General features: G+C 30.4%; 1 protein-coding gene across 1 annotated transcript; it reads left to right on the top strand.

The window, feature by feature from the left end:
- Positions 1-4,550: 4,550 nt before the first annotated feature.
- LOC120082500 (UDP-arabinose 4-epimerase 1-like) lies at positions 4,551-9,678 on the top strand. The gene is made up of 11 exons (XM_039037691.2): positions 4,551-4,839; positions 5,660-5,804; positions 5,974-6,098; positions 7,109-7,222; positions 7,303-7,410; positions 7,510-7,601; positions 7,976-8,117; positions 8,295-8,389; positions 8,660-8,789; positions 8,933-9,077; positions 9,201-9,678. Exons 2-11 carry the CDS (start codon positions 5,744-5,746, stop codon positions 9,440-9,442), a joined length of 1,254 nt encoding a protein of 417 aa, XP_038893619.1. The 5' UTR covers positions 4,551-4,839; positions 5,660-5,743; the 3' UTR covers positions 9,443-9,678.
- The last annotated feature ends 1,929 nt before the right edge of the window (positions 9,679-11,607 follow it).

Here is an 11,607-nt window from a genome sequence, read left to right as displayed (position 1 = left end):
TGATGGTGATAGTAATCACATGGCATGCACTTGAAGTTTTTGTTTGTAGCTTTGGATTAGTTTTGGGCTCCTTTGATCACTTTTCAGCTAGGACTCAATTCATTAGTAGTGTTGTAATATTTTAGGGTAGAAATTAGATTTTGATTTTTTTTTTTTGGAAAGATATGTGATGCCTACATATGCATTTTGAAGTTCTTGGTATTCAACTTTAAAATAGGGGTTTAATCCATATTTTGGTGGTTGATCTTTTCTTTTAGGTACCTAGAAACTTGACTCAAAGTGAGAGGTTGTTTGAATTTCATGTAAATTGTACTGACACTGTTAGGAGGAGACTAAGATCATGGTTTTGCAGATTTTGTGAAGCTCTTGCTAAAAAAAAAAAAAAGTTTGATTTGGTGCTTGTTGTGTGATTAAAGTATGCTTTTTAAGCATTTCTTTAGTGTTTAAAGTATGTTGGAGCTTAATTGTGTGATTGAAGTTTGATTTGGAGTTTAGTGTGATTAAAGTATACTTTTAAACTTTTGTTGATTGAGTTTGAAAAGTTGGCATTTAGTTGTTATCTTTCGATGTGTTCGTATTAAGTTTTAAATTTCTGTCGCGCCTACTGAATTTTTGATGGATTTTGAGTATCGATGTAATATGAACTTAGAGTTTCTCTTTTAGGCATGATTTTAAAGTTGGTACCTTCTATTTCCAAAATTTTTGAGCATCGACCAGCAAGATTCGAATATTTCTCGGAAAGATTCTTGCAAAATCAACCAACCAATTATAGAACCACAACACTAGATACAAAGTTAAAGTAATTTAAAGTAGTGTATCAAGTCTTCTTCTTAATACTTATGATTTCACTTCAAATCGTGTAGATTGGATATCTGAAACTTGGTTTTGAAGTCGTTGGATGATTTGAGAATCATTGGATTTACCTTGTCGTTTGAACGAATGGTTGGATGACGTTGGATGCCGTTGGATTGGTGATTCACTTTGGCAAATCCATGACCAATTGACAGTGTAATCAAAGACCATCAAGCCTTCGATACTAGTTTTAATATTTTTGATTGATATGGTTTATGATAGTGTTTGAACATTACTCTTTATAATCATCATTTATCAAATTTCATATGGTGGAGAATAACTTGATTTTCTTTGTTGTTAAACTGGTGGGAATTTAGCTTTTTTTTTTTTTAAAATTTTTTTTTTTATTGTTGATATAAAATTGTGAATATATATTGCTTGTTTATATGGTTGACAAGATTGAAAATGCCATTTATTTGGTTGATGAATATTGTTTGTCTTATATCTATCAATGTGATTGTTCGACTTCAAAGCAGAAGCAATTATATAGGTAATTTCTAATAGTACAATTTTTTTTTAAAAAAAAATACATACAAACTTGACAAGCAAAACACATAAAGTATTCATTAAGTTTTCAGTTTTTGGATTTCAAGAAGTAATTACATTTGACAAGTAAAAACTTCTAAGTTATTAAAACCTTGATCTATAATAAATGTCAAGAATTTAGACACTTGACACTTAAAATAAGTCAACAAATCTAATATACTTGATAGTTATAAACATATCAAGTAAATTTCAGCTTAAAGCTTTCAGTCAAAAAAGAATCTCTACTTCATGTTGTTCAATTAAAAAAAAGGGCTAAATTATACAAAATAACCCCAAATGTTTTACTTTGTGGCAAAAAATACCTTTAAACTTTCAAAAGTTTTAAAAACCCTTAAAACTAAATTAAATGCTCTGTGTTGCACCCAATTGAAAGCTGCTAGGTGACGATTAATTTTTTTCAAAAGACACCCAATCTATTTTTTTGGATTTTTTAAGCTTTAATACCAATCACAATCTATCATTTACCCAATCTTACCTCATTAATGGAATGTGAAAGTGGGAAGAGAAGCTTATTAAGTACTTCAACAAATGATGCCTCTTTCTATCATTTCCATTCTCTCGAGTTGATGTTTTTTTTTTTTTAATATATATAAATATAAAATAAAAAGTAAAGTTTTGTTTGATATTCATGATAAGTTACTGATGGTTTAAAATTGGCTAAGCCTGGTGTGGGTGAAACAGTTTGAAGTATTTAACCTCTTAAAATAGGTTCAAAATTTTTAATTGATTATTTTGGATATTCCTACTAATGGTCTTTGTTGTAAAGTGCAAGAAAATTAAAATCTAAAATTATATATCTTGAGTCATTATAATATACATGCAATTTCAAAATCAAAATTAGTTGACCAACTTAGCTTAGAATAAATTTTTTTAAAATAAATAAATTTAAAAGTAAAATAAATAAAATATTGCTAAATAAATTTAAAAAATCATCAAAACAAGATTTAATTGGGCTTCCCTAAAAACGTTAATGAAAAATGAATATTTAAATCTAAAACTACTAACTTAATTGTTCACATCGAAACACCTAAACCAACTTGAAAACATGACGGTAAGTGGAAATTGTGATATTAGTCTCATCACATTATCACAGATCACCTCACCATGCCTATGGTATGTTCTTGTCTTTACTTTAAATTTTTCTTTAAAGAAAATGATAAATATACTAGGTATATAAACAATGGTTTCAAATCTAGATGTTAAGCGTGCTCAAACAATTTTACATAAGAGTTTGGTCTTTTGGGGCAATGGTGAAAAAATTGATAGATATCGTGCATTAAATTTTCACCTCATACGACTTCTAATTCAATTCTTTGTAACAATGGTTTCAAATCTAGATGTTAAGCATGCTCATTGGATTCTTTTTCTCTTCTAATATGCCTTCTTGCCCTTATTATTTATTTTAGGTATTTATGCTTATTTCATGCACATGGTATAATAATGTTCAATCTCCTCACTCCCTCCAAAATATGGGTACCTCTTAGGGCCCAAACCCAAAACTCAACATTGAAATACATAAAGGAGGCTTCTAATACCAAATTTTTCAATGTGGGATTCTCCAACCAAAAGATTGGTTCCCTCTTGTTTTGAAAGTTAAATTGTCACCCAACATTAATATATATCTATATTGAATAGATAAACCCTAGGATATTGACTTCGAATTGATAATGACTCTAAATGACTATTGTCTTTCTCAACCAAAATTTCGAATGCCCTAAGTGGGATCTTTCTTTAGATGGGAGGCCTCTTTATATACTAGTTCAATTAAAGTTCCCATTAAACCCTAATTGACTAGGAATGAGCTTCTCTAATGTCTAATTTTTAGTCATTGTATTCTTAATAAATATGAAAATTAATCCTTCAAAGTTAATTTTTATTAAAACTGGTTAAATAATAATGATAATTTTTAGAAAATTTTTCAAAAATAGAAAAATAAGGAAAACTATTTACATAAAATAGCAAAATTTAATTTCTTTGATAGAGGCTGATAGAGACTGATAGAAGTCTATCAGTCATGATATAAACTAATAGAAATCTATCATTGATAGATGCTGATAGAAGTCTATCAATGTCTATAAATATTTTTTTTTGCTATTTCTGTAAATAGTATGATATATTTTTTTTTATCTTTGATAATTTTTCTAATATATATATATATATATATATATATATTATACGTTTTCAAAATTTATAGTAAAAATTTTACATAACAACTTGTTTTTGAAAAAAATCAAAATTTAATAAAATTTTAACCTAAAATTAAAATACATTAACTAAAATTAAAAGTATGGAGCATTTTTAATAAACTTTTGACCTAAAAAAATTATGAAAATTGATGAAAATTGTTATAATTAGTTAATGAAGTTTTGATTGTAGACTACAATTGACCATTTTTAATCACAATTTCTATGAAGTATGACAATATTTAAATGTCTACTGTAAATATATGTGTAAATGTTGACGCGAGAGCAAATTTTTTTAAAAAAAATGGAAAATAATACAAAACACTATAAAGTTTAGAAATATTTTAAGATGAAAATTATAAAAGTTTTGGATGGTTAAAGAAAAAGACTCGCATCAATTTAATTCGGAAGTGAAATGATAAATTTGAAAAAAAAAATGAATGAGGTAAAAACTAAATATATGTTATTTTTAATGATTTTCTCAAATTCAATTTCTTAAAGAAATGAAAATTTTAGGTCGAAAATAATGAGAAAATTAGGAAATTAGAAAAAATAAAAAAAAAGCATTATCCATTATTGAAAAACGTGTGAAACTATAAAAAAAAACTTTAATTGAGTAACATAGTTATTAAAAAAAATCAAAATTTTCTCAAAATTTGATTGAAAGTGGGAAAAAACAAAATTTTCCTATAAAAAATTTGAGATCAACGAAATCTCAAAATTTGGGTGGAAATTTAAACCATAGTCTTAAATGCACCTACTACCTTTGAAAAAAAAAACAAAACAAAAAAAAGAAGAAAGAAAGAATATTTAGAATTTATTTATACCTTATTTTATATAAATAAATAAAATAAAAACTAATAATCTAGAAATAATAGAATGATTCATTAATTAACTATGGGATGGAATGAGGAAAAAATTCAGAAATATTATGAGGCGAGGCGCGTGGTATATACGCAGTAAATACAATGTGGACAAACAGACAGCTCTCTGCTCCGTCGTCCGCTCCAAACAGAACTCCAACCTTCTCTTTCCCCTTCTTTCTTTCTTTCTTTCTTTCTTTCTTTCTCTCATTTCTTTACATTGCATTTATCTTCATTTACTTTCTCTTTCGATTATCAACGTTCCCTTTTCATCCCACCACCCCATTTTACGTCCTTCCTTTCTCTTTTTCTCTCATTTTTCTCACATACCCACATCCCCATTTTTGTTCTTTCTTCCAATTTCATTCGTTTCAAGGACTTCCATTCGATTCCTGGTAACCCCTTCTTTTTTCTTTTTCGCATTTTCCTTTCTGGGTCTTGCTTGGATTGATGCAATCTGTTTTCCCTTTTCTTTCTTTATGATATGATTTGCTTTTGAAGATCTTTTGGGGAATTCAAATGGGGTTATTTCTAATGTTTTTCTTTCTACTGTTTCAGTTACTTCTTTGCGATCAAAGACGTTCTGTTAGCTGGACGTGAACGTTTTCGTTTTTCCTTTTAATTAATTACGTTACTTCTGTTTTTGTTTTTATGTGGGGTTCTCTTCCTTTGATCCCCCTGCATCTTTGTTTAGGGATTGTTTTCTTTGTTCTTTACTCGTTTTTCTTGGTGAAAGTGAAAATGACTACTGAGGTGATTGTTGATTTTGAAGAAAAAATTCTAGTGCCTTTCTTGTAATGTTTACTCGTAATGGAAATTGATCTCTAATTTGAAATTTGCAGTCTGATTGGTACTTGGTTTCCATTAATGCATGGTTGATTACTGTAATTTGCATTGTACTTTTTCTAATTTTATCAGCATCATCTATGAAGTGGAGTTGGTTCTTTTCTTTTGTTTCTTTCGTCCTTGTTATGTAGTTTGAAAAAAGAAGTTATTATTTTTTATATTTCCTAATTTTTTTTTTTTTATAACTTTGAATTTTGTTTAAATTTGGCTTTTGCTTTTGATTTCTGCTTGTGGGGGTTTCTCCTGTTAGTATTTCGTCTCCGTTTTTCATTCAGAAGTTTGAGATTTGGAAGTGATCATACCTTGAGTTCACATTTGTGGTTGGTTTACTTACATAATTTACTGATAATTTTTTCCTTAATTTTGCAGGATTTTACACCACAGCCCCATCCTTAAAGTGGACTCATTGAGTTACCGTCCTGTAATATAACGAAAGATAGAGCAATCTCCCAAATGCTCAATTTTGGTAGGTCGAGAAATCAATCAAGGTTCGGTAGATCTGTGTCATTTGGAGGTGAGTTTCTCTTCTGTAGTGTTCTCAGAAAATCTATGTTTATTGCAGGTTGACTGCATGGATGTTCAAACTTCAAAGTTTCTTTAAAATATGTGAAAGTTGTAGCTCTTTAAGATCTTCAAGCTTATTTACTTGTGTTTTCTTGCATTTACCTATCTTTCCCTTATAGGTATGGATTATCCGGATCCCAAACGGAAGAACAATTTTGTAGGAAAGATCTTTTTGGCTGCTTCACTTACTGCAATTTGTATTATTATGCTCAAGCAATCCCCAAATTTTAGCACCCCAACGCCGGTAGCTCTCAATATCTAATGATACTTTTATGGCTTTATATCGCTGCTGACCGAGTATATTCCAGTGATCATATCATTTTCTATTGAAAGTCTACAAGTCCTGTTGGAAGAATCTTCAGACTTTTCACTTGTTACGTGGCATGTCATGTACCAGATCATATTTTATAAGTTTGGTTTAAGGAAATTTTATCCAATAGCAATACAGCTGCCAGTTTTTTTATTTAACTTATACATCATATTGCGTACTTTAATCCCGTGTTAGTGCCAATTTTTTTCATGTATTTGTATTCATATTTTTCTAACGTCCATACACTTGGAATTTATCAGCCAGTTTTTCATCTCTATTTTTGTGGCAGATGCCTGAATCCCTGCAGTATATTGATTGTTTTAGAAATTCAATTATCATTGATCTGATTCGCAAAATGACATTATGAAAACTCTACCATGAAATAGGAGAATCATTCCTAAGATAATGTAGGGTTGTGTGCATTTCGTTTGTAGGCTGTTTCCAACATCATTTGGCTGATGCCATCGTTTAATTGTGGTTCTGATCTAAGAGGCTGAAAATTGTTCTTTTCTCCAAGATTTGTTTTTGTTCATCATGCGCTCTTCTCTGTTCCTGTTTAAAATATTGCTGTCATTTCAATGAACTTTGCAGTTCTTAGATTACTGTGTTACTCCATGGAATTGGTTTGGGAATTATGATCTGATATTTTTGGGCAGCAGTCAAATAATTGATAGTTTTCTCTCTCTCTCTCACTCTCTCTCAGATAAAGCTCTTTTATCTGGTGTTCTCTTTGTAATCAATTTTGTAGATACTCATCTTGGTATCTTTGCTTGTGAAATGTAAATTCCTTGGCTTATTGAGAGGATTTCTTATTTCTTATCCTGCCTTCCTTGGGCAATGAAAGAACTTTTCTTATTGAAAAAAGAAGTGTTGAGAACGACCTTTTCCTAAGAGAAACGTTCTTTTATGCAACTTCTAAAGTTGTGCATATTCTTTTCTTCCAGTTTGCAATTCATGAACTAGGAGTCACTCATGTTCTAGTAACAGGAGGTGCAGGATACATTGGCTCGCATGCTGCACTTCGACTATTAAAGGACTCCTATCGTGTAACAATAGTGGTATGATGCTTTTTAAGATCGTACCCTTTTCATATCTTTGGTTTTATACCCTTCATTTGTTAATAATTCCTTCACAACAGGACAACCTATCCCGTGGCAATCTAGGTGCTGTGAAGGTTTTGCAAGAATTGTTTCCAGAATATGGAAGGCTTCAGTTCATCTATGCTGACTTGGGAGATACAAAATCTGTATCCTTTCTATGTGACACGTTATGACTTATACTTCTGATGAATCCTCAAAATACTAGATGCTTTGAACTCAAATGTTGCCTTAACTGATATGTTCAGGTTAATAAAATATTTTCAGAGAATGCTTTTGATGCTGTCATGCATTTTGCAGCAGTAGCATATGTTGGGGAAAGCACCCTTGATCCTCTGAAGTGAGTATAAAATTAACTGTTCGAATTGTTATTTTTTAGGTTATCAGTCTCTGGTTTCTCTAGAAGAAGATTGTTGTCCTCTCCATAAATGGATTTGAGGTCTCATACATATAAACAGACTGATGGATAGCCATCATCATACGAATAGATGGAAGATGTTGAAAAGATGGTCCATGATCATAACTCCTAGTCCATTGTTCTCGTCACCGGTTGATATACATCTCTGAACTTGAATGAATAACACAGATTAATTGTTGGGAAAGGGAATCCAAAGACGTTTCTTGTTTTCTTTGGGGTTGAGAAATGAGAAAACATGGAAGGAGCTGTTTCGAGTTTTGGCGAATCGTTTCTGAGCACGGTATTTCTTGATGTAGGTATTATCACAATATTACCTCAAATACCTTGACAGTGTTAGAATCAATGGCAGCACATGGTGTGAAGACATTGATATATTCTAGTACATGTGCTACATATGGAGAGCCAGAAAAAATGCCTATCACTGAAGAAACTCCTCAGGTTTGCACCGTATGCGTCTGCTTGCGTATTTGTATAATACTCGTGGAAAGATTTGGAATTTGTTGTGGCCCTGCTTTATTTTATTATTATTATTTTTAATTTCTTCGACACGATATAATCTTGTATGGATGCGGACTGGAGTTCGATTGACAAATATTTGATTTGTTTTCATTTCAGGCTCCAATTAATCCTTATGGGAAGGCCAAGAAGATGGCGGAAGAAATCATCCTTGACTTTTCAAAAAATTCAAAGATGGCAGTCATGATCCTAAGGTTGTTATTTTACCTGATAACTCATCTTATAAACCGTGGTTCCTTACTTTTTTTCGTTGCCTATTTCATTTTCTTTGAAATTGTTACTAAGACAGTTTATTTTCATAATTATGTTTCAAATTTTCAAATTTTGGTTTATCTTATTTGGTAATTTACTGCACTAAATATGCGAAATTGGAGGGAATTTGGAAACCTTTATAAAGTTTTTGTTGAGTGAATCATTTGAATAAGCAAGCAATCTGATGTATGAATGTGTTGAAAATTGTCCAGATACTTCAATGTGATTGGTTCTGATCCAGAGGGCAGACTTGGGGAAGCTCCTAGACCTGAGCTTCGTGAGCACGGACGCATATCGGGTGCTTGTTTTGATGCTGCCCGTGGCATTATTTCTGGGCTTAAGGTAATTTGTTGATCTATATATAGAAATATATAGTTCAGCAAGCATGAACTTATTGTACAGTTACAAGATGCAGCTGGAGAATTATTGTTTTGAGATATGTGATCAAGTGCGTAGCTGCTTTTCTATTCTTGCGATGTTTTCAGGTCAAAGGAACAGATTACAAGACACATGATGGGACTTGCATACGCGATTATATCGACGTCACCGATCTTGTGGATGCTCATGTTAAAGCGCTGGAGAAGGCAACCCCTGGAAAAGTCGGAATCTATAATGTTGGAACGGGAAAAGGTAGGCCAAAAGGAAATGTTGCAGTAGTATACTTCTTTTCTACTCCCAAACTGTTTCATCTCATTGATAAAGCAATCTCTAGACATGGCAATCTGAAGGTAGTTTTTGGATATTTTTGATCAGGCCGATCGGTGAAGGAGTTTGTGGAGGCATGCAAGAAGGCAACTGGGGTGGACATCAAAGTCGACTATCTCTCTCGTCGACCGGGTGACTACGCCGAAGTATTTAGCAACCCAACTAAGATCAAGAACGAACTGAACTGGACAGCGCAATACACCGATCTTCAAGAAAGTTTAGGGATTGCTTGGAGGTGGCAAAAATCACATCTCAATGGCTATGGAAACTCTTTGGTTATGTCTTCTTGAAGCACATTGATGATGAATGGCAGCTAATAGCAGAAAGACTGAAAGAGGGAGCATCTACTGACTTTGAGGATTACTTCTTTGCTCACATACAAGTAGGAGAATACCATTACTCTCTACATTTTTGTAGTCTCTATTTTTACAATATTGTTTGTTGGTATAGGTAGCCATCCCATTTGTTATTATGTATTGGATATGATTGGTTATTAATAATAAATGCATCATAATAGGGGGTAGCAGCTTCTTGGATCATTGTCCTCAAATCCCTGTGAACTACATTTTCATGAAAGGCAATACTAGTAAGACTCTTTTGATAAACAAAATAATGACTTTTGCAAACATTAAGGCCATCGATAACCATTTGGTTTTTTATTTTTGTTTTTGAAAATTAAGTCTATTTCGAATTTTCTTACAATGATTTGCATCTTTCTTAAATACAATGTTGAATTCTTAATCACATTCTAAAAACAAAAACAACTTATTGAAAGCTATTTTTTTTTTTTAGTTCTCAAAATTTGGTTTGGTTTTTTAAACCATTGTTGAAAAGTAAATAATAAAAAAAAGAAATTTAGAGGTGGAAGTAGTATTTGATTTTAAAAAACTAAAACTAAAAATAAAATGATTACCAAACCAGACTTAAATAAATTATGGTTTAATAACTTAAAACATGTGATTTAGTGATGATTTAGGTAGTTGAATTATCTTGGAAAAATATTATTTTATTAAAAAAAAGTATATGATAGATTTGATGACGTGAGCATATAACTTAACTAGACTAAGTTCAAATGTATCATCGTCTGAAAAGTTAAAAATTTGAATCCACACTCTTGCTTATATGTTGTTTAACTTAAAAAAGAAAGAAATTGACATTAATTTCTTTTAAAAAAATGATGATATTTTAAGGATTTAATAATTAGCAAACAATGTTGGAATGATTTTGTTTTATTATTTGTTTTAGTACAAACAATATTAAGAGCCATTCTTTTATTCTTAGCTAAATTATAAAAAAATACTCTTGACTTTTAGGAGGGGTTTCTACACAAATAGCATAAGTAAATAAGTTTAATTATGGAATTGTCTAAACTTTACAATGTTTTATATGAATAAGCTCCTAAGCTATTATTTTACTTTTGATTCAATTTACCTTTTTAGCCCTCTTTACCGTTCATTTTTTAAAATAAAAATATATAATAATATTAATAACAAAATAAGAGTGTAAAGGAAGTTTCTTGCGATTATAAACTTTCCACAATGACTTTTTTTCCAAAACCTAGACAAGGAAAATTTTTCCAAAAATAAAAAAATTTGTTACCCTGATAAATGAAACAAGAATCGGCAAGAAGTTTCAAAGAAGAAAACAAGATATATTTGATATATATACAACATATTTAAATTCTTTAGAAATATACTAAGGTATATATGAGATTTGCATGAACAAGAAAATTTTTATAATGTATATTTACATATTTCCAGTATATTACTAATATATTCAACATATACTTGAGATATCAATGAAGAGGTGATCAATTTTTAGCTAGGAATATAGAAAAAAATAAACCAAATCTTCTAAAATGGAGAAAGTATTAATCTAAAATATCTTGCATTAAATGAGTATGAACCAAATCTAAAAAATAACAAAAAAGTTAAAATTAAAAACTTGTTGTGAATTTGAGGAGCACAACAAGAACATGAATGATAATAAAATATAATATAATATTAAAATAAATAAAACATAATATATAAATAAATAAAATAAAAAAATAAGAAACGAGAAAATTCTCAAAATTCTCCATTTTCTCCAATTTGTATGGAATTTGCCCAATTTGTGTGTAATTTTTAAGATCTATTTGTAGGCAAAATGGCAAGTAGGATGTGGACTTACATGGACACCAAACATGAATAATTACAAGACACATAGGTAACATAAAGGGTGACACATGGTTTTTGGGACACTAGGCAATGGACATCTATTTATTATAATATTCATAATATCTCCTTAGATGCCCATATATATCTATATGAAATATGTCTCGTTAAAACCTTACTAAGAAAAATCCAATGGAAGAAAATCCTAGAGAAGGAAAAAAAGTACATATTTCATATAATATATACTTCTTAAAGATAAGTCGTCGCATTCCAATGTTGTGCACAAATTTTTCAAAAGTTGC

Source organism: Benincasa hispida, chromosome 8 (assembly GCF_027475165.1).
Source record: "Benincasa hispida cultivar pf3 chromosome 8, pf3_genome.v1.1, whole genome shotgun sequence".
Lineage (NCBI taxonomy): Eukaryota > Viridiplantae > Streptophyta > Magnoliopsida > Cucurbitales > Cucurbitaceae > Benincasa > Benincasa hispida.
The sequence above is the reverse complement of the archived record's forward strand: the minus strand, read 5'-3'. Positions and strand labels throughout refer to the sequence as shown.

What these genes read in the sequence shown, in the direction of transcription:
- LOC120082500 (XM_039037691.2), top strand. Translation starts at nt 5,744, where the DNA reads ATGCTCAATTTTGGTAGGTCGAGAAATCAATCAAGGTTCGGTAGATCT. An exon ending in TAGATCTGTGTCATTTGGAG is followed by an intron (nt 5,805 to 5,973) that starts GTGAGTTTCTCT and finishes TTTCCCTTATAG; the next exon opens with GTATGGATTATCCGGATCCC. An exon ending in TAATGTTGGAACGGGAAAAG is followed by an intron (nt 9,078 to 9,200) that starts GTAGGCCAAAAG and finishes ATTTTTGATCAG; the next exon opens with GCCGATCGGTGAAGGAGTTT.